Here is a 24,474-nt window from a genome sequence, read left to right as displayed (position 1 = left end):
CCCTTCCATACCTTTCCTGCCTCTGTCCGAGCCTAGAAAGAGCCTGTTTGACTGGGGTTGGCAGCTGGTATCTGCATGGAATGAACTCTACACACAGGAGGGGAACAAAGGGTCAGTGCTGGTTATGGGCTCAGGACAGCGGACAGCACGGCTCATGTTGGAGTCAGAGGCTTAGGAGGGCTGCCTCCTACTCCTGCCTCCAGAAATCTTGTCAGTAACTCAGCTTAGAACACACGTTCTTAGAAAATGTAACTAAGCAGCTGGGACTCCTGCTTATGTTATGCAAAGTTCAGATGGAGAGCCAGGGCCCTGCAACCTCTGGTTATTATAGCCCAGGCCCTTTTTTTAACCCTGCTACTAGCCCTATCTCTGCTGATGCAATCGGGTGGTGCAGCTGGGGACAGGTCACTCAAGCCAGCTAATGAAATCCTGAGAAAGCACCTTTAAATCAGTTTTCATTCTTAAAGGGTCAATAGAGGTCAGGGCTAGGGTTAACAACTTCAACAGGCATGGATCTCCTACTCTCAATGTGCACCAGCCAAGTATATCAAGGACAACTGCCTGTAATCTTAATTCCCACTTGATATTCTTTGATAGCTAGAAATTACTTAACAAACCCTAAATTCCACTTTGTTCATTCTCCTTTAAATCTGCCACAGTACCTTTTTAATTCTTAGAATATTCTTTGCTAACATAGGAATGAACAGGGAGCATATTAGCAAAATTACTGAAGAAATAATTTTCTATACATCCTCACTAGAAAAACCCAGTGGATTAAGGCAGCCCTATCATTTTGGGGACTGGGATAAGGAGGCCGAAGTATAGAAAGAAGGGAAATACTGAATGAGTACCAGGATAGGAAAACTCAGAGCAGCTGAGTTGCTGGTACTACCCCATTCCTTCAGACCAAATCCCTCCACCTGATGGACGGCCTGAAGAAAGCTGGCCTTGTCCTTGAACCATTCTCCACATACAGCCATCTTCACGGGGTAAGTCCTTGCCTTCAACCCACGCTGTGCAGGTCTCTGCAGCTCTCCACCTGTGGCATCAGCAGCCTTGCTAGGTTCTGTTGGTGTTTGAACTCAGAGGATTAAGCCATTAGACCTCAGAAACAATAAGGGCTGTGTGTAGACACACCTTGGCTATGAGACAGATTTTTTACAAATTGGTCTGAACACAGACTGGTGGGCTCCGTGCTGGACTGAAGGCAGCTGAGACAGCAGCTTCTCCTCCCAGAAGACAGGCTAATGCTCAAACGTGGGTGGAAGGCACTTGCAGCTTTCACACTAGAACCAGCTGAGCTGCTTTTAAGTGCTTGCGTTCTAGGCAGAGAGAACATTTATCCAGAAATTGACCCTGGAAAGCCTGCCTCAGAGTTAAGGCCCTCCGAGCAGGTCCCTTTAAACAAAGCCCAACCAGCACAGCATGGAGATAGTGGGCTGGGGACCCCAGAGCTGAGCACCACTCAACACCAGCCTTCCCGAGGGAAGAACTGCATAACAGTGACACACAGGGAAAGACAATCCCCTCTCCGAAGAGGAAGAGCTAGCCAAGACGTGATTAGAAGCTATGGCCTTGCTGGCTGGTTGCATACCTAAGAAACAGGTTCTCCCCTCTGTGGAGGGAGGAAAGAGACCCCTAGTTAGGCACATAATCCAATCACATCCCATTCAGCTTCTGTCTAAAGTCTCTCATTCAAGAACAGACAAAAGCACTATCTTTTTTTGTTTTGTTAGTCCTCACTAGATTTTATCCCCCTCTCTCATTCAAGAACAGACAAAAGCACTATCTTTTTTTTGTTTTGTTAGTCCTCACTAGATTTTTTCCCCCTACTGATTTTTAGAGAGTAGAAGGGAGGGGGAGAGACAGAGAGAGACACGTGGATTGGTTGCTTCCCAACTGGGGCCAGGGATCCAGCCTGCAACCAAGGTACATACCCTTGACTGGAATTGAATCTGTGACCCTTCAGTTCCCGGGCTGATGCTGCAATCACAGAACAAACCAGCTAGCCATCCTCCCCCCCAACATCTTTCACTCCACTGGGTAGGGGTGCCCTGAAATCAGAGCAGCAGCAGCAGCAAAAAAAAAAGAGGAGCTTGGAGGCCAGAGGTAGTTTTAATTACTATTGATGCTCAGTTCTTCAGATGAGGAAGAACCACTTGATTGTTACGGAGCCTGACTGCTTCTTTTTTAGCTTTGGAAGCTAATGTTAGGGGTAAAACCACCATGGAAATGTGTTTCAGTGCTTGGGCATCATGGTACAGTTCCTTGCCAAGGTCCAGAGTTGAAAAGAAATCTAGTTTTCCTTTGCCAAAGTCCAGGTTCCCAGCAGCACTTCAAACTGCTTCTGTGTAAGACGGAAAGGGATAAAGGAGATAAACCAGAAGGGAAAAAATCGGAACGTGTTAGCAAACTACCATGCGGAACACTAAACTTTATTCACTTTATTTATATATTTAACAGTTCTAAAGTATTTACTTCTTGCTTTGACAAAAAATGAAAAATATAGGAGCACTGACTGACTCCTCTTTAGGAAAAAGGGGTTATATGTACAGCTACGGAGAGTTACGGCTCCTCCTTTACATACAAAGGAAAATATTAAAAAAGTGCTTCATTGATCAAAAAAGGGCTAAGAGCTGCAAGCATTTATTCACACTGTACATCAGACCCAAGAAACCCGTATCATAACCTCTTGGCACCTGTCACTAAGAAATGCACAATCTTCAGTTAGACTGACTTCTCCCTATCTGCACGGGAAGACCACACAGAGTGTGGAGAACGACACCCTGTTTCACGAAATTCAAACTCCGCAACCTGCTGCCACTGGGAAGTCGGGCTCGTGCTCAGGTGCTCTTGGCTTTGCCTGGATTGGTTGCTCCAGGGATGGCTTCTGGGCCCCATCTTAACCATGTCCAGGCACACACAGGAGCCACCTTCCTGAGACAGAGCTTGTCTTGGAACAGGGAACCGCTTCCAGAAAGCGTCAGAAGAGTTCCCTGGTCTCATCCCCACCACTCACCACAATCCGCCTTGTGACCACTTAGCAGCTTTAGCAGACCCAAGCATGGCCCTACCCACAAAAGGGAGGGCAGGCACAAAACATGGATGCCAACCAAGATTACAATGCACAAACCTAAACTCTCCACCCCTTCCCCATGCCCACCTCCACCACAAATATTCTTGATTTAAGGCTCTTTGGGGACCACATCAAAGCTTACTGAGGGGAGGTGCCCTGAATTGCTTACGGGCTGTGTCACTTCTCTAAGGACTGCAGAGTCACCTAGTGGGCCCTCACTGCTGCCAGCAGCACAGGAGCAGGGCAGGAGGAGGAAGGCTGATTGTATGGGACATGCCCCATTTCCAGAGGCTTGAACTCTAAAAGGCTGATTCTACCCCTTAAGGGGGAGGTCCATGATTTGTTGGTTTTGGGAGTGGGGAATTTTGGGAACCCTGAGTCTGGATCTCCCTGTGCTAGCCAAGGACAAGAGATTGTTTGGGGGACCAGGTGCCTGGGCTCAGGGCAGGCTTTGGCCTTGGCCACAGCAATAGCACTCTGGCCAGTCTGCACTTTTATGCCTGAGAGTGGGAAGCATGGGAAGCACTACACAGCCTGGCGAAGGGAGCCATAGATCAAGCTAAACACGATCCCATGGGGAGAGCACGCTGACCACCCATCTCCAGCCCCTCCCCTCTCACTTGCCTCAGAACAACATACACCTTCCTTCCCCCAAAAGCCAATCTCAACTGTCTGTAGGTGGAACTGGCCCCTTGCAGGGGGGAGAGGGCACCCAGGGTAATGCTCTTAGGGGAAGATGCTTCCAGCCAGCTCTGATGTGGCATGAGGAATGGTCACAAATGTTAGCACTGGCTCTTCCCCCTACATTATCTCAGGCCTCCACTCCTGACTCTGACCAGCCTCCTTCCATCCTGAGAAACCAAGCCAACCCTCAGCATCGCCTAACAACAGGCGGCTCTATAGTTACATGGGGCCTGGCAATCTCTGGTATTCCATTAAATTTTTTTTCCTTTTTTTTTTTTTCCCTCAAGACAACCAGGGGAACATGGAAAGGGGAGATTAAAAAAAAAAAAAAAAACAGGAAAGAAAAATCAATCTACAATCCAGTGGTACATCCCAAATTTCTGTCACTCTGCACAGGTGGTTCCAAGCCCCCATTCCAAAGTGCACGGGCCTCTCGGTCTGCCAGGCTGCGTGGGCCTGTCAGAGGAACAGCAGCTTGGCCTCTGCCTGCCCCAGGTCACGTAGCTTCAGTTTGAAGTGGCAGCAATGGGCTTATCCAGTTCAAGGTCAATGCTGGAGCTCGTGGGATGTAGGCTGCTATAGCAAGACTTGCATACTCGACTGGGTTCAAAGAGCTGCTGGCTGGGAACTGGAACCTTCTGATTACAACAACTGGAGCAGAATACATTCCCACAATTCCTTGAGGTGAGGAGAAGAAACAAAACAAAATTAGTTTTGGTAGCAGATATGGGTGGGGGAACCAACTTCAGAAGACAGGACTTAGTTGTGTGCAATTCAAATGTGCTGGAGACTCCTCTAAGAGTGAACTTTCATTTGTCTAGCCAAGAAAAAGCCAAGCAGAGAGGGGATCCCTACCTATCAGTCACAGCCTCATCACTATGGCTCAAGGTTACCAGGTCGACAGGAGGATGTTGCTCATGAGAGATCTGTGAAAGCAAATGAGCCCAGGGCAGAAGCAGCTGCTAACTATGGGTAAGTCCTGGCCCAGGAAAATCCCGTGGCCACACCCACCTGGGCAACAGCCTCTATGTAGCGTGTGATCACAGAGAGGCCAGAGGCCAGTGGAACTCCCACAAGCCCTGCAGATGAGAGAAAATACCCTGCCCAGCTGGGGAGTGAGGAGCCTTGCCCAAAGGACCACTGCCCCAGAGGCTCCCAGGCAGCAACAGCAACATGGAGAATAGATTGCTGCCATCTAGGACTGCTCTGCGCCCAGCATGCAAAGCCAGAGACAAGCAACCAGTGACAGACACATGCTCAGTGTGAAATGACAAAAACACAGATGAACACACATGCCCTTATTAGATAGGTATCAGTCAATTATGGCTCACTCCCCTGCCCCCATGCAACTCCAGGGACTATTCACTCTACCTGAAGGCCTGACTTGTACCCAGGCCTCATGCCTCCCCTCTCCTCCACTTGAAAGCCCACCCAGGGCTGTACACCCACACAAGACACCTCTTCACAGCTAACAGGAAAGGAACTGGCAGAGGATGAGTTTCTGCCCACCTTACAAACCCACTTTTGATGGGCCTTACAGGACAAACCAATCCCAATAAGCCAAGAACAGGAGATTCCAAGGAGCCTAACACAGCTCGCCAAAGATTTGGGGAAAGCAGCAAAGGGAAATTCTTCTTAGCCAACATCACTCACTGTTTTTTCATTTACGTTCCTTAGAATGCAAACCCAGTACTGGTTTAAGGACCAGCTAGGCACAGAGGAGAGAATACTGAGTATCTTTTCAGGACAAAAACCACAAAAGGAAAAGTCTAGACACAGGGTAATGGAAGGACAGAAAACTAAAACACAGAACTTTTTCTAGAATACAGTAAGTACTTCACAACTCTATTCTGAAAAGCATGTCAGCAAGAACCTGTGGTTACACAGAAATATTACCTCAATCTGTTTCTGAATATTTACATTTATTTAACACACCTGCTAGAGTTCAGCTCAAAAGCCTGACAAATTTGATCAGGTAAGCTTTTCAATCTGACTTCAGGGGATCCTGACAGACCCTATGTGGAGTCTTCCCTTAAAGTCTTTCATGTTAAAACAATTCTCTGGAAAGACAACCTCTGTTCATTTCTGGTCTCTTTAAAAAAAAAAGAGCAGTGATGCTGTTTGACTTAGAAGTCATTAGCATTATTGTGGCATCTCAGAGAATGATTGGCCACCCCCAAAAAACTCTAAAAATCCAACAGGTTATCCCACAAGAACTGCTGAAGCACCGCTTCTTGTCACAAGCAAGATGGCTGAGTTGACCTGTGCAGTCAGGAGGGGAGTGCAGGGCTGCAGCCTGACTCGGCCCTAATGGTCTGCTCAGCTGGCTGCTTTGGTTCTCCCAGAAGCCCACCTGCCTGCCTGTGCTCCCAGCCCCAGGTTACATCCCAATGAGTGCAGAGAGGGGGAAATGGCGCGTTAGTGTGAAGTTATTGTAGATATGCAGACATCACAGACAGGTTGTTGCAAATGCTCACCACGTTTGATCAACACGGTCAGTGTCCCTGCAAGGAGGGGAGAAAGAGCTCAGAGGAGAAGCCAACCAAAGACATTTGGGCTTGGGGTGCAGGGTAGGGAGATATATAGTCCTAGAAGTATCATTACTAGACAAAGAGGTGACTCCGTTTTTTGTCTGGGATCACTCAGGTGTGTAAGCTATACCACGATTCATATAAACTTCCTATACCAAGAACACTGACCATCCTCTAGTCATCACCCCAGGTGGGGCAAAGCATCAGTAGCAACTCACTACCCAACCAAGAAGGAAGGAAGAAGTCAGTCTAAAGGACTAAAGACTGTCCTCCGCTGTCCAGCTACTATCCCCAGCTACTTTTGCTCACCACTAGCAAAAGGAAACCAAGTTTGGGGTCAGGAAATAGGATAAGAAGTAGGAAAAATGAAGTTCCCTGCCCACAACTGGAAAACTATTGTGCTCATAGCAGCCATGTTGAATGGGAAGCAGTTTTATTTGAGGAATAAGAAATGGTGATTTGAGAGGTGGCTATTGCTCCACCAATCCAGGAAGCAAAACAAAAAGGGACATAATTTGCACATTTCAAAATTCAGTCATGATCATTGTGAACTGGAAGAAAGACACCAAATGCAGTTATGCAAACACCAATTTCAGAGGCACAAAGCATGAGTTAGAAGTCCTATGGACCAGGGGCCTGTCTTAAGACAGAACACAGCCAGCCAGATGCCTGCATCTCTCATCTACAGGCTCCATGGACCAAATCTCAACCCCACACCCTGGCCCACCACACCCCCAAGTGGCACCTGCAGTGGTGTTTCCTGCTGGCGAGCCAGAAGGCGCTGTCACACGCATAGCAGTGGGCAGCCAGGTGGTCAGGGAGCCAACGGGTCATCTGTAAAACAGATGGGGCCAGATTAGTAACAGGAAATGAGCCATCCAGCTGTTGCCAGCAGAGCCATGCTGGGGGCAGCAAGAGTCACAAAGACCGTACTGTCTCTGGGGGCACCAGACCAGCAGGTCTGATGTCAGCAGTACAAGAAAGGCGTCCAAATCATTTTCCTGGAGGGGACTCCAAACTCCCCTGAGATAAAATGGCAGGCAGCAGCAACTTGGGTCACCATGAGAGCTGGCAAAGCTCCAGTTCATACAGGCAATGAGGAGATAGGGCCAGCTCGTTGAGTCTCCCTGGCTCAATAATTCTAGGCTCCATGGGATCCATGGGGATTCACAGGCGCGGAGATTCACAGAGGCTCAAGGCTAAGAGTGCTATGAGGTGATTCCTTGCCCAGGGGAAGGGTCTAGGGATGGGGGTGGAGAAGAACTGCAAAACAGTTGCATGGATGGCACTCAGAACAGGGGCTGAGCCTGTACCTCCGTGTCCTGTTTATCCACCTGCTCCCAGCTGGCTTCAGAGAAAATCTCTGTGCTGCAGCGAGACAAAGAGTTCTGATCCAGATTGCTTTCCGAGTCGGGGATTGAAGTCTGTTGGCAAACAAACACAGCTGAAGAGAATGAACCTGGTCTCCTTCCTGAAGAAGAAGAAAGGGCTTGGAAAAGAGGAGGGAGCACTGGGGACTTTGGGTGGGCCTTGGTGTTAGGGCTGCCGAATCTGTAGGTACAGTACATCAGCCATCAAGAACTGGGTTGAGCAGGTGCAGAGACAGGGTTGAGCTCAGCTGGAAGAGAGATACACAGGTCTAAGGCTGTGTGCAGTGATTCTGGGCCTTGGATTCCAGGAAGTGAGTGGGGCAGAAGTGACCAGGATGGAGTGGGAACTCAGTGTCAGCTGCTCCATTGGGCCTGACAATCCAACCCTGCCACTTACATCTGTGTGTTGAAACTGAGTGCTTTGGGCCTGTCCTCCTTTCTCTGAAGGACTCTTGGGAAAATGAGAAATCATTAGTGTGAAGGAAAAACCGAGAAGTCAGTTTTAATTGAAAGTCATTGATGAGCCCGCCTTTAATGTACGCTGACTGCCTCAGAGCCAGGTTCACACTTGTCCATCAACACCGAGTACTTGAACATTAGCACACCCAGTAAGAGAGAGCCTCCTTGATAATCTCCCCTCAGGTACCCCCACTTGGTTACCAGGCCCCATCATTGCTAACTTCACAGCGCTAGAAATCAATCACTTCTCCATTTCTACTGCCATCACCTGCCACAGAGTAGATATGAGTATCTGTTAAAAAAGAACTAAACCTGCGCCCGTACAGCCCAGGTGGGGTGGGTAGGTGGGTGGGTGGTGCTACCAGGATAGGACAAGCACTACAATTTAATAGGAATAGTTGCCATTACCCTACAAATGTCATTCTGCCCAGGAGTTTATGCCCTTAACTATGATCCTCCCTCCAAAGAGTCTTGACTGACCATGTAATGAGTGCTCACTCTCTTCCTTATTCTAACTGCCTAACTAGGACCCCCGTGGAAAGTAAGCAAGGCAGAAAAGAAAGAGGCAGACTGCCATTCGCATGGCTGCCTTTCCAATTCTTTGAGAAATCTGTACAATCACCATGCACCAGTCACAAAGGGTGTCCAGCCTCAGTGTGCCCTGCTTCCTGGGGTGGCTGTGAAGCACAGTATACTCACCACTTCATCCCCAAAGTCCCCATTGAAGCGTAGAGAGCTGGTCAGATACTGGCTCTCCAGGCGACTCCTCAGTTCCTGGACTTGTTTCTTCAAGGTCTCCACTTCCTGTTGGTGGCCTGATTCAATCTGACGCAGGCGCTGTTGGATAGTGTCCGTATACACAGGCATGCCATCATCGTCCAGGTGGCTGCGAGAAGGCTGGTCAGGGCTGCCAGTTGCAGATGGCCTCCCTGTCTGGCTGTGCAGCCACTTGTGGTGCAAGTTCCTCGAGTGTAAGTGGGCAGAGCTGCAGCTTATAGCAGAGAGCTGGCAGCTCAGTGAGTCCTTGCTCCTACCAGCCTCCCCATTGGCGCAATGCCCGTTGGGGGTGGGGTACTCCTGGAGGGTGCTAAGCCCTGGGGGCTGCTCGGAGGCCTTATTTTCAGTCTCTGGGACACCGTTGCACACAAGTCCCTCTTTACATTCAGCTACAGGCAAGGCACAAGGAGAACGTGCTGGGCTGTGGGTGCTGCCAGGGGAAGTCCTCTGCACCACAGATCCCGCTTGGGGCCTCTCGGCCAGGCTCTTCTCTGGAGGCCTGGGTTCCACAGCTTGAAGCACGTCCTTGCCACTGAGCCTGCCACTGTTTACCAGGCAAGGTCTATGAGGAGGCCCACTTTCCCACTTCACTTTATCTTCCATTAACATGTCCAGAGAGCTGTCTATGTTTGGTCCTCTGCCCTCAAATGGGACTTGGGAGAGCAGCGGAGAACCTGACTGTGAGGTACCATAACCAATTTTTTCATCAACTGGGATTGTAGTCATTGCTTCCTCCCTCTCCTCTGCGATATCTCCTATTTGAGGCTGTTCTACAGGGACCTCCAGTACCTCCTCTCCCACGGGGGGCTCTTGGAGAGAGCTGGGAAGAACACTGTGCCCGCCCTGCTGGTCAGGAAGACCCTGTGAGGAGAGAGGAAGGCTGATGCCTGGAGGGCTCCTCAGAACAGCAGGATCCAGTGGTGGTGCTTGATGAAGTACAATGGCTGAGTCCTCAGGGGCCTTCCCCCTGCTTTCCTTTTCTAAGAGAGCCTCCTCTGTGACCTCCTGCATCAGGACGCTCCCCCTCTGGACAGTCTCCTCTGCCCCACTCTCCTCTTTGGTGGCCTCTTGCAAAATGTTCTCCATCTGCCCCTCAGCCACTCCAGCTGCAACAGATAGTTCTGCGCCTCCCAGCACTTTGGTTGGCTTGCCCAGGCTGTCGGGATCAAGAGGCTCCTCTCCAGGACCAGCCAGGCTGCTTAACTCCAGGGAGCGCCTGTGCTGGTGCTCCTGCCACTTCTCATTCAGGCTTGGGTCGCTACTGCGCCGGCTGGCTAGAGGCACCGTGTTGTCGCAGGCTGTGGTCAGATTGTCAAATGATCTAGTCTTTGGTAGCCTAAAACAAAGGAATGTGGGGGAAACGAGACTCTGAGGCTGCTCAGATGGAAAGTAGGAAACAACAGATTTTAACAGGTTGTCATTTCACAATTGGGTCCATTATAACTACTCAAGGAGCTATGGCCTCTCTGAAGTGAGGCTCAGACTGCTAGAAAGGCAAAGCTCCAGGACCAAGCCTTCTGTGAGTCTGCAGACTTCCTCCTGCACACCCTCTACCCCATGCCCAAAATATACAAATAAGCTAGTAGCAAATGCTACTTTAAGAAGTCGTCCTTGTGCTCGCTTCGGCAGAACATATACTAAAATTGGAACGATACAGAGATTAGCATGGCCCCTGCACAAGGATGACACGCAAATTCGTGAAGCGTTCCATATTAAAAAAAAGAAAAGAAAAGAAAAAAAAAAGAAGTCCTTTATGATACTGTTTCTCAACTACTGGCAAAGGAAAGTGAGTGCTGCTAATTTCCTAATATCTCTCATTTTAAATTTATTATTTATCAGTCTGAATTCAATAAAGTTAATTCAGTGGCTGAAACTCAGGCCAGAGGGTCACAAGGAATCCAGAGGATTTACAACATCACTAAAAATTGCTCAGTGCCTGCAGCAGAGTGATGTAGTGGCAGGGCCCAATGAGGCTCTTAAATATAGCTAGTGGCCCAGAACCCTTATACCTTTCCTGAGGAAACTTCAGAGATCTAAGAAAACGTGTGGAGCCAGCCAATGTCAGGATCTCTGACCAACCCTGGGTATCCTAACAGGAATACACCACACAAGACTTAAGGCCTTGGCATCAACTCTGTGCTCACCGGCTCAGGAGTGGATCATCAGGGCTGCTGCCAGGGGCTGGGTATGGTGCACAGCTGTCATCCACAGGGGTGGACGGGGATGGGCAGGGCAGGTACACTGCACTCCACAGCATCAGGTTACGCACATGGCACACAGGGTACAGCACCTGAAGAGTAGAGGACGCAGGTTTCAACAAGTCCTTTAGAGATGTCTAGAAATAAAGGTCAAGAACAAGCACCATGCTTGAACAACCAGCAGTTTTTGGAAAATCTCCAAAGGAAGTTAGCCTCAGTGGATACAAGTCTATTTCCCAAGAGGGCCTATATAAGATTAGAGTTTTGGCAACATTTTTCACCTGAGAGGTTCATGTAAGCATGAACACTTGAAGTGGTTTTTTTAATCCATTTCTCAGGTCACCTTTACTGAAAGACTGACTCATCAGCTTAATTTGTTGCTTTTTCTACATAAGCGAGTCATTTCACTACATGGTGACCGTTCTCTGGTACAAAAACTTGGCTTCAGAAGACACTGACCTATTTTATAGGATCATTTTAATTAATCATGTGAAAAGGAGGGAAATTTCTTCCTGTATTGTTACTTCCCCAACAGGCACAGTGAAGGAGAGAAGCAGTTACGTCAAATCTTTCCTCTCTACTTAAATGTGGTGAAAAGCACAATAATAGTCCAGCAAAGCAATAAAACCTCTGACTAGCCTCCTTTTAACTTCTTTAGAATTTAAGATGCATTCTGACAAAAGACACATTACCGTATAACAGCACACTGATGTGAGTGCCTCCTTTTCTCTGCTTAACAGAAGGTGTTCCTTTGAGGAACAAAGTCTTAGAGGGCCTGCCAGTTCTCCATGTAAGCACAGAAATAAAGACACGCATGCTAACGTCACACAGTTTCTGCTCTCTGGAACAGACGCTGCTGTGGATATCACCACCGGATGACACTGTAAGGGTGCTGGGGGACAGGTGGCAGCTCCTTCTGAGCTACCAGGGGCACCCAGGGACAACTCCAGTGCTTCTGCCACTCATTGGACAGAACATGCTAGGAATAAGTTAGCTCTGGCGGAGGTGCCAGGAAAGATTCATGTTTACAGTGGCAGAGATGTATATGAAATCAGACCACCCTAAATAAAATGTCAGAAGCAGGTCAGAGCATCACTAGAAAACAGGTCTTTCTCTCAGGACAAAGTGATAGGAAGAACATGAACCAACCCACCCAGAGACCGCAGAGATGCCTTTGAGAAAACAGTTACTACTCAAAAAGGCTCTTAAATGTCCCCACCAATAAATTCCTTCTGCTGATCAGAGAGGAAAGACTGAAGGATACATACGGCTTCTGACTGAGAGGAATACAGTAGGTTTTTGAAAGCCTTGTTGCCTGCCCGAAGCAGCGACCACACGGAGCATGTCCGTTCCTGAGTATGCTTTTCCCCTCTCTCCTTGGCGTTGTTGCACAGGAATGTTCCAAAGAGGCAGGAATAGGTATGTTGCACCAGTTTCACCTATGGGAGTCCAATGAGGCAAAATCAAGCAATAGGGCACATATTCTCTGGGGAAAGTTCTTCCCAGACATCCTTGAGAGCACTTCCGTTCACACTCGGTAAGAATGGGAGAAGCAAGTAAAATCACGCAATAGCCACCTCCTAACAGCACCCATTTCAGAGTGCCAACCCCAACCACCATGACTCCTAAATCAAAAGAGCAAAGACAGATAATTGGCATACCCACTCCTCTTGCCTCCCCGACACAGTCTCTGAGGTCCTAAGTTAACAGTCACTCTCAAGAGTGACAGAGCATATAAACTGCATACAGGAGCAGGTTAGTGTGCAACCCAAGTCTGAACTGGGAGCACACTTCTAAATGGCTTTTCATTCAACAAGTGGTTACTGAGCATCTCACATACTCCAGACGTTTCTATAGGGCTGATATACATCAACTAGAGGCCTGGTGCACAAATTTGTGCAATAGTGGGGTCTCTTGGCCTGGCCTGCGAGATTAGGCCGAAACTGGCTCTCCAACATCCCCCAACGGGTCCTGGATTGCAAGAGGGCACAGGCCAGGCCGAGGGACCCTACCGGTGCACAATCGGGGCCAGGGAAGGATGCTGGAAGTTGGCCAGCTTGGGAGGTAATATGGGAGGGCTCCAGGGCGTGTCTGGCCTGTCTCACTCAGTCCCCATAGGCTGGACCCCAGCAGCAAGCTAACCTACTGGTTGAAGCATCTGCTCCCTGGTGGTCAGTGCACGTCATCGCGAGCGGTTGAGCGGCCTTAGCATATCATTAGCATATTACGCTTTGATTGGTTGAACAGCCAACTGGACAACCGGACACTTAGCATATTAGGCTTTTATTATAGGATAATCAAGTAGCTCTCCTACCCTGAGGGAAAGAGGAATGACCAGTGGTATGGACAACAATAAGGTAGAGTAAGAGGGGCAGGGCAGGGTGGGACAGCCTCCCTGGCCCAAGACTTGCCAGAATGAAGAGAGGTCATGTGGGTGTCTGGAAGGGACATGCTCAGCAGAGGTGACAGCAAGCACAATGGTCTTAAGGTGAGTGTATGCTTGTGATTTCTGAGGAACAGATGGAGGCCAGAATGACTAAAGGACACTGCATAAGAACAACGGCAGGAAATGAAGCTACACAGATAACCTCTGAGGGAGACCTGCAGGCCATCATTAAGGACTTTGACTTTTACTCTATAAAATGGAAAGTTGGAGGTTTTTCAGTAGAGGAGTAACATGGTCTGTATTATGCTTTAGGATCCCTTTGGCTGCTGGATTAACTCTGAAATTGGGGCAAGAGGTGATGGTTTAGACGAGTGTGGAAACAGTGGAGACAGCAGTAAATCAGGTTTTAGGTGTATTTTGAAAGCAGAGCTGCAGAACCTGCTGACAGACTAAATTTGGAATGTAAAAGAAAGAGGAAATACAGATAGAGAAGCAGCCTACAGGCTGGGCCTGGGGCATTCCAAAATTCAGAACTGGGCAGATAAAGAGCAACTGGCAAAGGAGGCAGAAAGGACCAGCCAGTGAGGTAGAGGAGAACTAAGACACAGTGCATGCTGGAAGTCATTTGTTTCAAGTGTTTCAAGAAAGAAGTGATTAAACTGCCAAATACTAATGGATCAAAGATGAAGACAGTCAAATGGTACAAACTTCCAGTTATAAAATAAGTTATGGAGATGTAATATACAGCATGGTGACTATAACTAATTAATACTGAATTGCATATTTAAAAGTTGAAAACTTCTTATTTAACTATGGTGATGGATGTCAACTAGAATTATTGTGGTGCTCATTTCACAATATACACAACTATCAAATCATTATGTTGTTTACCTGAAACTAATTATGTTACACATCAATTACTCCTCAATTTAAAAGAGATGAATGTACACAGACTGATAGAATTTTAAATAAATGGGAATTAAGTATTTTAAAAGATGAAGACTTAGAGCTTATCACTAGATTAGCAACATGAAGGTCACTAGGCACCTTAACCAGAGTGGCCCTGATAAATTAGTGGGGTGAACACCTGATTGGAGTAGGTTTAAGAGAAAATGGAAAAATAAGATTTTGAGATAGTAAATGTAGAAGACTTGAGCTCTACTGTGAGGAAATGAAATAGTTAGAGGGGGCTGCAGGACTAAGAAAAGTGTGATGAGATGAGAGCCACTACACTTTAAACCAACTCCAAAACTATATAAACCTAGTACACCTAGATTCAAAGAATAAACACTTGTTTTTTACTGTTGTTTTAATTTTTAAAATGGGAGAAAGAATGACTCCTCTTAAATTCTAAAAAGGATACACAGATTCAAGTGAAAATGGCCCACTACCATTTGTATTGATACCCCACGAATTTAGAAAGTCCCCAAAATGAAGAACCACATGCCCAAACTCACAAGGAATGCTTCATTGAACTCAAAAGAGCAAGGAAATTGCCTCTGAAGCTGATGAACACAGTCAAGCCACTGCAGAAACACTGGGCAACGCTCGTTGAGATCATCAGAGTTCTCCCCGTGACCACACCGATCAGCAAACTTGTGACCAAAATCCAGCCACTCCATCTCCACGAGGACCTGGAAACCCTGCAGGGAAGCACACAAGAAAGACCATTTGTGCTTGTCTGTCCAGATTGTGACAGTCCTGGGCCTGGTGTCACTAGCAGTGAACCCTTTAACAGCCTCCCACTAAGCCCATCAGAAGCAGCCCTGGATCCAGCCTCGAGGCTGAAGGCTGCATCCCTGATAAGATATATTTAAGCCAATTTCCCCATTCCCTCAACTTTGTTCCATAATCATCAAAAGGGTACTAAGCCTTTCTTGAGTTAATGTATATTTTTAGCCTCTTTCACTCACTATATGAAAGTTACTATTTTTTTTAAAATATATTTTTTATTGATTTTTTACAGAGAGGAAGCGAGAGGGATAGAGAGTTAGAAACATCGATGAGAGAGAAACATTGATCAGCTGCCTCCTGCACACCCCTTCCTGGGGATGTGCCTGCAACCAAGGTACATGCCCTTGACCAGAATCGAACCTGGGACCCTTCAGTCCACAGGCCGATGCTCTAGCCACTGAGCCAAACTGGTCAGGGCTGAAAGTCACTATTTTTGCCGTAACTGGTTTGGCTCAGTGGATAGAGCGTCAGTCTGCAGACTGAAGGGTCCCGGGTTCGATTCTGGTCAAGGGCACATGCCCAGGTTGAGGGCTTGATCCCCAGTAGGGGCGTGCAGAAGGCAGCCGGTCAATGATTCTCTCTCATCATTGATGTTTCTCTCTCTCTCTCCCTTCCTCTCTGAAATCAATAAAAATATATTTTTTAAAAAGTCACTATTTTCCCCTAAATTTCTTTTTTACTTTTTAATTTCTGTCTTTCATATTATACCTACAAAGAAAGTAATGTTTGTAAAATCTTTCCTAACCTCTGATTTACATATATTTTAGGGTACATTTATGGTTTTTCTTACATCTTTAAGCCATCAGCAGGTTATTTCAGAGTAGAGCTCTTTCTCCACATTATACTGTGGTAATATTTATGACATAAGTATACCAAGTTCCTTCTATAGAAGCCCCATTTTCGTGGAGCAGGGAAAAGTTTTCCAAGTAGGTAGACTACAAAGGAAAATATGCTATATTCTCAATACTTTATCGAAATCTGCGCAATTTAAGAGGCAAAAACTGTGGTAGGCACCACTACAATTTAGCTCAAGGTAAAAGAGCAATGATTTAAAACAAGAAAATTTCACTTTCATTAGACCTATCCACACAACCAAAACTAATCATAAAACCCTCTAATGTGCCCCCCACTCACCCTGAAGTACCAAGTCCTACTCCTTGGATGCACCCACCTCTATGGTTCGGTAATAAGGGTCCAGCAAGAGCTTAGCCAATGCCACAATCTGGGGGGTGCGGTCCCAGCCATCTGAGCAGTGCACTAGCACTGGTCGCTGATCACGGTCCACAGCATGCACTACCAAAAGTGCCGACTTCAAAAGCACAGACAGGTGATGGAGCCATTTTGTGCTTTCAAGAGCTGAGAGCCAACTATAAAGATAAAAACAGAAGGGGATAAGGGAATGCTGACTCTTCTGATTACGTCACTGTGTCATGCCAAATACCCATCAAATTAAACAGCAATTCCCAAAGACTTTCCCTTCAAATAAACATTGCCAGAGCAAACAGAAAACCTGTCTCTGTGTCTTTATAAAACATGTACAAAGATGATGCCCAAACCCTACTATGCAATAGAGCAGCGGTCGCCAACCTTTCAGACCTCACGGACCACCGGCTGGCAACCGCTGCGATAGAGGAAAGCCTTAGAAATAGGGCAGCCATCAATAGGACCACCGGTTGTTTCAAAAATCTTATGGCTAATTTCCCATAAAATTAATATTTAATACTTTTCAGTCTGTGATAGGTATATACCCAGTTTAAAAAAACATAATTCTGGAATCTTCTCTTGAAGAAAATGCAGCCACTTCTGAGATGTAAAACAGAAGATATTTAGATATTTATATTTAATGATCAACTTTATCCAACAAGTTTTCAAAAAAAAAAGTACAGGAAGTTCGTTTAACAGAGACTGGATTCAGCCGGGATCCACAAGACCCTTTTTTCAAAAGGCCTTTAGGAAGCATCAGATCACAAGGATTGCCCCTTGAGAGTAATCACAAGCTGATCACACTTGTCTTTTAACTGTTGACAGTTTGTTTCTTGTCATGAATTCCACCCTCCCTTTCCCCCACCCCCCACCCCAAAAAAGCTCTGATTTCTCCAAAATGTAATCAGATTTGTATTAAAACAACAGTGTAGCCCTTCAAACACTGAGTCAGAGGAGGGAATAAGTACTTCTGCTAGGGGTCTCTGAGAGGGCTGTTGCCAAGATTACTATAAACAACTATTAAACCTCGGGGAATGAGTGTGACTTTTTGGAATAATCCAAGGCGGGGAGGTAAATAGACTACAGAATGTAGTGCATAAGCTTTGATTTCACATGGATTAGCTTGGTCTACCAATCAGACCCTAGATCCTCAGAGGGCGGACACTGTATCTCAGGCATAGCTGAAAATCATGGGTAAAAAAATGAACAAACAAAAAAGCAAAACTCAATCTCAAAACATTCTATCTCCTAAGAGGGACCCGAACACATTTTTTGCTAATGGATAAATTGTTTATTCTCATTCCTCACAGAGTCTTGAAGAAACTAAAAGATAAGCCATAGGAGAGAAAATACTGCATTATTTCCTGGCCCCTGGAGAAACAGTAACTGAGAACAAGTGTGAGGCTCTCTTGACCTGACTAAACTCTTCATACTTACCAGGTGGTGCTGTCCATGCCTGACAGAGAAGCTGCACTACAGAAGCGGCCAACCAAGGAGGTGCTGAGGGACCGCACACTCCGTGCCTATTCTAAAACGAGTAGGAATACACTGTGCCCCAGCCTTCCACAGCCACCAGTGCTGGGAGGCTTGTTTACAGCTGGTCCCACCACTGCCATAGCTTCATTTTTCCTCAAGGGAGGCGTTAGCACAGCATTATAATATAACTTGTTGCCAAAGACAAAGCTGGAGTGGGGGGTTGAAGGACTGAGTGAAAAAGGTGACGGGATTAAGAAGTACAAATCGGCAGTTACAACACAGTCACAGGGATGTAAAGTACAGCAGAGGGAACAGAGTTAATAATATTGTAATAACTATGTATGGTGCCAGGTGGGTACTAGAAAAGTTGGGGGGAACACTTTGTAAAGTATTCTAACCACCATATACTGTACACCTGAAATACATACAAAATAATACTGAATGTAAAAACTGTAATTGAAAAATAAAATTTAAAAAGATAAAGCATTACCTTCTGTACTTTTTTATTTTTTATATTTTTATTGATTTCAGAGAAGGAGAGGGAGAGAGATAGAAATATCAATGATGAGAGAGAATCATTGACTGGCTGCCTCTTGCATGCCTCATCCTGTGCATTGAGCCCACAACCCAGGCATGTGCCCTGACTGGGAATTGGTCCGTGACCTCCTGGTTCATAGGTCGATGCTCAATCACTGAGCGACACAGGCCAGGCAGCATTACCTTCTTTAAAAACCCCCTTCCTTCCCAGACATTCATCTGGACCAACATAGTGCTAAGTACACCCTTTTTACCGAGTTTAAAAACTATCTTGCCCTGGCCTGGAGCACCAATGTACACCACAAGGGCTGTGCATTTCATTCCTAGTCAGGCACAGATCTAGGCTGCATGTTCCATTCCCAGTAGGGGTGCATATGGGAGGCAACCTATTGATGCTCCTCTCTCATATCAATGTGTATCTCCCTTCCTCACAATCTAAAAATCAATAAAAACATATCCTCCAGTGAAGGTAAAAAAAAAATAGCTTTATAATTTTAATATATGGAAGATTAGAGATCAGGTAGTGTTGATTCTATCCCTTTCATTTTAACAGACAGGAAAACTGATACCCACAGATTTGGCCAAAGTCATACAGTGGCAGATCTCCCGAGTCCTCCTGTCTATGCCCCGCCTTTAAGGAAGAGAGCGCTGTTGCCTGGGTTCTGTGAGTGTACAGCAATGCAAGCTGCTAATCCCTAAAGCAGAACATCAAGCTCATTTCTTCCGTCAGGCTTTTCCCCAAGGACAAGTGCTTCACCCTCTGGGCTGATTGCAATTGTGATGAATTTAATCATTTGGTACCAGGAGTTAGCACAAGTGCTTCAGGCAGCCATTTGATTTAATAAATCAAGTAAAGAAGGCTGCAAAACTTGATGTGATCGTGAGTCTACTAAATAGAACCCAAAGAAACAGCTATGGGCTCCAGCACAAATACCAGAAAAGAAAATTCTCTCTTCTTTAGCACCATTTCTGGCTTCCTGAAATGTAAAGCAGGGGCTTTTAAATATTTATGTGTCCATATTTGTTTTACAGAGCATTCCTCCTAATTTATCTTGTATTCAAACAGTTCCCTTGGGAAGAGGGGATGTTCTTTCACCTTCCTCATTGCACATGCCAGCCATTCATTTTTAATAAGCAATAAAAATCATGGTAATGTCTTTAGTAAATGAGAGAGGGTAGTTTAGAAATCAGCTTATGTGAAAAGAATTGACCTAACAGCAAGTTTTAAAAAGTTTAACCCTTTTTAGAACACGATTAATAAACTTTGACTCTTCATGGTAAAACATCCCAGTTCATAGCAGATAATTGTCACTACAGGACGTCAGAAACCAAAAAATTAAATTACTTTGGGCCAAAAGCAAATGTAGAAAAGAAGGAAGAGTTTTTAGAAAAAAAAACAAGAAAGCAATACTTCCATTCTGAGGGCTTCCGTTTGTTATGTGCTGCACATTTTAAACCTTTCAAAGGGCTACATTTTAATCCCAGCTCCTCATTTATGCTGCCATGCTCCTAACACTGAAAGAATACCCACAGAGACTGACAGTAAAACCAAAGTTTACCAAGAAATAGAAGGAACCTCTGAACTCATTTGAAAAGGAAAAAAAAAAAAAAAAAAGGCAATGCAAAATTAAAGCTAAGGCCAAGGTCTTACTTTCCCGGATCTGGCATCTGTGTGCACAGCAACCGCAGAGACTGAAAACTCCTCCGGATTGAATGAATATTTGCCATCCCCATAAACACAACTTCACAGTTGGGGTAATACTCTAGAGAGAAAAACAATAAGTAGAACACAAATACGTTAAATTTAAAGCCCACATGGCCAAATTTAAAAGAAGTAAAATGGCAATAAACAAACCCACTGCAGCTGCTAATGGAACTGCAGTGTTTTGAAGCCTATATTAGCTCAGTCCTTTATTATGAGCGGAAAATAGTGCTTGAAATTTTACCTGTTTTTGCAAAGAAGAAGGTTAGATTTGTGAGGATACTGACATAAAATAGAAGCTGTTACTTAAAAAACATGAATAATAAAAAATAAAAAGATCTATATACTCCCCTCTCCCCCAGGTTTACTTCTTGAGCCTGCGCTAACTTGTAGCTCTGGAATCTCTGAAAACATCCTGGCAGAACAATGCATTTCGTGCATTCAAATTTCACCTTAGTACCACTGCTTTTAATTTTCAGCTTAGATCCCATCTGAATAAGGAGTTTGGTGCCTCAACTTGCTCCATCGGCACACAACTGGCCAAAGGGTTCCTTCTTTGGAGAAAACCAGCATTCAAACAGTAGGTACGTCAGAGGTTAGGAGAGAAGCACTTTGCTACAGTTTTGTATTTACTGCTTCGATTTCCAGGCCAGGTTTTCTAAGTGGAAGCCATGTGAGGAGTGTCTGTAAGACAAGTGATGAGCATACCCACTTGTCAAAGGCAACACAAAGCTCCTAGAAGGCTGAGAAATTGAGCCTTAAAAAAGCCGCTTCCAAATAAGAACAGACATTATGGGAGAGAACTGACTTTCCTTATCACCTAAAGGCTGGCACAAGGAAGGAGGACTATTTGGTTTCACTGTACCTCCACCTCCACTTCTCCCATGAAAAGAGCATAGTGTTAAGAATCCAAAGAGCTCTGGCTCTCTCAAGATAGGCTGGGGAACATGGTTTGCCTTTCATTTCATATTAGGAAGACCCAGTTGGGCACAGGCTGGACTCATGAGGAAAGAATGTTGGGGGACAAAGCACTGTCCATCTCACCTGGGCATTCACAGCCTCCTCCTTTGGCTCTGTTTGCAACAGCTGCAGCATAGGAACGTGCATCCAAAATCAAAAGCTTCTGAGGTTGGATGGCTAAACTCTCTGCTCCTGAAGCATGTGACAGAGAAGAATCTAGGAACATCAGGAGTGGGGAGGAAAAACTAAATGAACCTGTCCCTTCCAGAATTGTGCAAAGTAAGAACCCCAGACACATATTATGGTACAAAAACATAAAATAAAAAAATTAAGTGAAATCCCTAACCAGAACTTCTTTTTGTTTTCTATTTTGCCTATAATCTCCTATACCTTGTTTCTACAACAGTTGTCCTTTAATGAAGCCTGGTGAAATTTTCCTCCATGGTCTGGAGAAACTGCAGGTTCCCTACTACATATATATTCCTGTTACTATGGCAAGAAAGACCCCCAAAACAAAAAAAAAACAAAAAACACCACTCTAGTCCTCTTAAACCAAGTTTGAAATAAGGGGTCTTCTCGTTTATTGCCAAGACCCATGAATCCTCAAACAATCGCATCAATTGAAGCGTTGCTCTCTTCTATAAAACAAATTCTATGTGTTATAAGAAAAAGGCCATTTCAAGAAAAGGTTCTCATCTGCTATAAAAATTGCTGCCAGGAAGCACCTTACCAAACTCCACATCAGAAAGGTCTCCTGCATTGGGAAAGTCTCGAGAACTGTTCCTAGTTGACAGCTTGCTGCCACTCGATCGGGAGTTGGAGGCACAAGCTTTGGCTACTGACTGCACCAGGTGCTCATCATCAGCATTTCGCCAGCCCCACCAGCTGACCTCCGGCTGCCCGCAGCGGGCAATGACAGCTCCATTGCTCTGGTGCCTGTGCAGGGAACAAGAAACAACTGTACCATCCAGAGGCCCCATCCAGATGCTCTGTGCTCGTACCACAGTGAGGTCGTGGATTTTAAATGCCTTAATGAACTGCCTAACTACAGGTAAAAGATGCATTAGCTTCAAGTCCTCTCAGGGCAGAAATCTTATATAGCAACAAAAACAACAAATCCTACCTAGACCTTTCTCAATTATCAGACCATTTTAGAGATCTTTGTAGAGTTACCAACAAAATAATAAATGTATCTTCTTAGAGAAAACAAATTACTATTCATAAAGCAAATGTCTGTATCTTTAAATTTATTTTTGGAAAATCAGGTTAAAAATAATCTATAGATACTACACTAATTCTCCTAATCAATAATGAAGCATTGTTCTCTCCTTCTTATCTGCACCTGAAAAATTTGTTTCCTCACTGATTTCTGAAGGTCCACCGCAGCAATTGGCTGGCTTGGGGATTATTTTCAAAACAAGATCCCACCTTTGGGACCGAAACACTTACCTGGCCCACAGTGAACTGCTTGACAAAATCTCCTGAGATTTCCTGAGTCACAAACTGTTCTTATTATAGGCAAATAAGCTCAATGAGCCAGCTACTCTCTTAGAAGGAGATGAACAGCATAAACCTCAATAAGCCATACTCACATAGATCCTTTTCCAAGAAATAAGATCAGAGTACTCGTAGTCTACTTTAAGATTCTATTAAAACCAAGTCTTTTCCTAACTGGGAATTTTAGTTAGGCAATTTTAGTAATTAAAAAGTTATAAAGTAATATTATTTGGCAATAAAGAGAAATAAAGTCCTAACACATGCTACAACATGGATGAGCCTTGAGTATGTTCTGCTAATTGAAAGAAATCAGTCACAAAAGGCCACATTCTGTATGATTCCATCTATATGAAATGTGCAGAATAGGCAAATCTAGAGACAGAAACAAGTTTACTGGTAACCCAGGACTAGGGGCTTTGGGGAGTGACTACTAATGGGTCTGAGATTTCTTTTTGGGATGGTGAAATGACTAAAACTACCTGTAAGGATGGCTGCACAACTCTGTGAATCTACTTAAAAGAGAAAAAAAGAAAAGATCACTAACTACATATTACATTAAAAGGGAAATTGTATAGGACATCTCCATAAAGCCATTTAAAAAATTATCAAAGAAATCAGTTCACTGTAAACACAAATTAGTAGAATAAAAAGCTAGTAAGCAAAAAATTTAAATGTCCCTCAATTCTATATTCTAGAGGAAACTATCAATGTCTTACCTCCCGTTAAAATTGTTTCTAGCCCTAGCTGGTTTGGCTCAGTGGATAGAGCATCGGCCTGTGGACTGAAGGGTCCCGGGTTCGATTCTGGTCAAGGGCACTGCCCGGTTTGCAGGCTCAACCCCCAGTGGGGGGCATGCAGGAGGCAGCCAATCAATGCTTCTCTCTCATCATTGATGTTTCTCTCTCTCCTTCTCCCTTCCTCTCCGAAATCAATAAAAAATGTATTTTAAAAAAATTGTTTCTAAACACATATATGATGCACACATTACACATATGTAGAGCAAATATGGATTTAAGCAACACACACTTTTGAATCCATTTGTCTTCTTCAAGGAATGATGTGAGAAAATATTTTTGTTTTTAATCCTAAAGCTCACAAGCAATACATTAAATTTGGTAATAATCAAATTTCACTGGAACCACCAGTTTGCTTGTAGTTTTTAAATCCTCCCTTATTGGGAGACAAGTAGTTGTGTATTACCAACACAATCAACTGGCTCACCTGAATGAAGCCAAACTGAAAAAAAACACCTCATTGATTCTTAAAATGCCTACTAGCATATGCTAATAGGTGCTGGGTAACCAATGAGCTGATTGATGCCAAACCTCTAGAAAGAGGCTTGGCAGGACCTTTCCTGGGCACCTTTCTCTGCAACGCTTCCCAGACGTGCCCAGGAGGAACAGTAGATGGCACTCTTCATCCATGAAAGGCTATGGCATTATAGTAGCTAGACTGCAACTGAGCTACTGCAGTGGGCAGTTTCTGCAGTCTTCTAAATGCTTTAGATGCACGAAAGAGAACTAAAACACTAAAGCTAAAAATCATTAAAGAGCATTTCTATCATTTTCACAAACAGAACCATAAAAAATATAAAAATTAAACAATGAAATGTTTAAACTATCCCTAAACTGGTGTCAGGCAAACTTCCAAAATGACTAGAATTTTCTAAATCATTCAATGCACAAAGAGGGGAGCTGTGGATTGAACTACAGAGGGGGTGCCCTTCTCATCATCTTCCTGTGTTAGAGCAATCTCTGTCTTCAATGATAAATCTAATTAAATACTCTCATCACAGTAAGAGAAAGCATGCATCAGGCACTGGTTCAGTGCTGTCAAGGAACTGCTGCTAGCAACCTCAAGAATCATTACTGCAGCCTATGGACA

At 45.1% G+C, this 24,474-nt stretch overlaps 1 protein-coding gene and 1 long non-coding RNA gene across 7 annotated transcripts in view; one reads left to right on the top strand and one right to left on the bottom strand.

Annotated features, from left to right (window-relative positions):
• Positions 1–2,414: 2,414 nt before the first annotated feature.
• The window catches only part of MTMR3 (myotubularin related protein 3), an 80,264-nt gene continuing 58,204 nt past the window's right edge, over positions 2,415–24,474 (bottom strand). The window contains exons 13-25 of one of the 6 annotated variants that reach the window (XM_014542517.1): positions 21,824–22,029; positions 21,178–21,309; positions 20,083–20,194; positions 16,387–16,582; positions 14,939–15,124; positions 12,364–12,534; positions 11,042–11,187; positions 8,820–10,233; positions 8,059–8,112; positions 7,605–7,715; positions 7,037–7,125; positions 6,238–6,264; positions 2,415–4,438 (exon numbers count right to left, since the gene is read on the bottom strand). In XM_014542517.1, coding sequence (XP_014398003.1) covers positions 4,267–4,438; positions 6,238–6,264; positions 7,037–7,125; positions 7,605–7,715; positions 8,059–8,112; positions 8,820–10,233; positions 11,042–11,187; positions 12,364–12,534; positions 14,939–15,124; positions 16,387–16,582; positions 20,083–20,194; positions 21,178–21,309; positions 21,824–22,029 — 3,016 coding nt within the window. In that variant the 3' untranslated portion in view covers positions 2,415–4,266. The remainder of the gene's footprint in view (positions 4,439–6,237; positions 6,265–7,036; positions 7,126–7,604; positions 7,716–8,058; positions 8,113–8,819; positions 10,234–11,041; positions 11,188–12,363; positions 12,535–14,938; positions 15,125–16,386; positions 16,583–20,082; positions 20,195–21,177; positions 21,310–21,823; positions 22,030–24,474) is intronic. The other 5 variants (XM_005869745.2, XM_005869742.2, XM_005869743.2 and 2 more) reach the window with 5 other exon arrangements.
• On the top strand, positions 4,360–18,182 carry LOC102257098. The gene is made up of 3 exons (XR_001362769.1): positions 4,360–4,444; positions 4,582–4,732; positions 17,729–18,182. It is a non-coding gene; the product is annotated as an uncharacterized LOC102257098 (long non-coding RNA).

Source organism: Myotis brandtii, unplaced genomic scaffold (genome assembly GCF_000412655.1).
Source record: "Myotis brandtii unplaced genomic scaffold, ASM41265v1 scaffold303, whole genome shotgun sequence".
Taxonomy (NCBI): Eukaryota; Metazoa; Chordata; class Mammalia; order Chiroptera; family Vespertilionidae; genus Myotis; species Myotis brandtii.
This window is presented reverse-complemented; position numbering and strand designations above follow the sequence as displayed.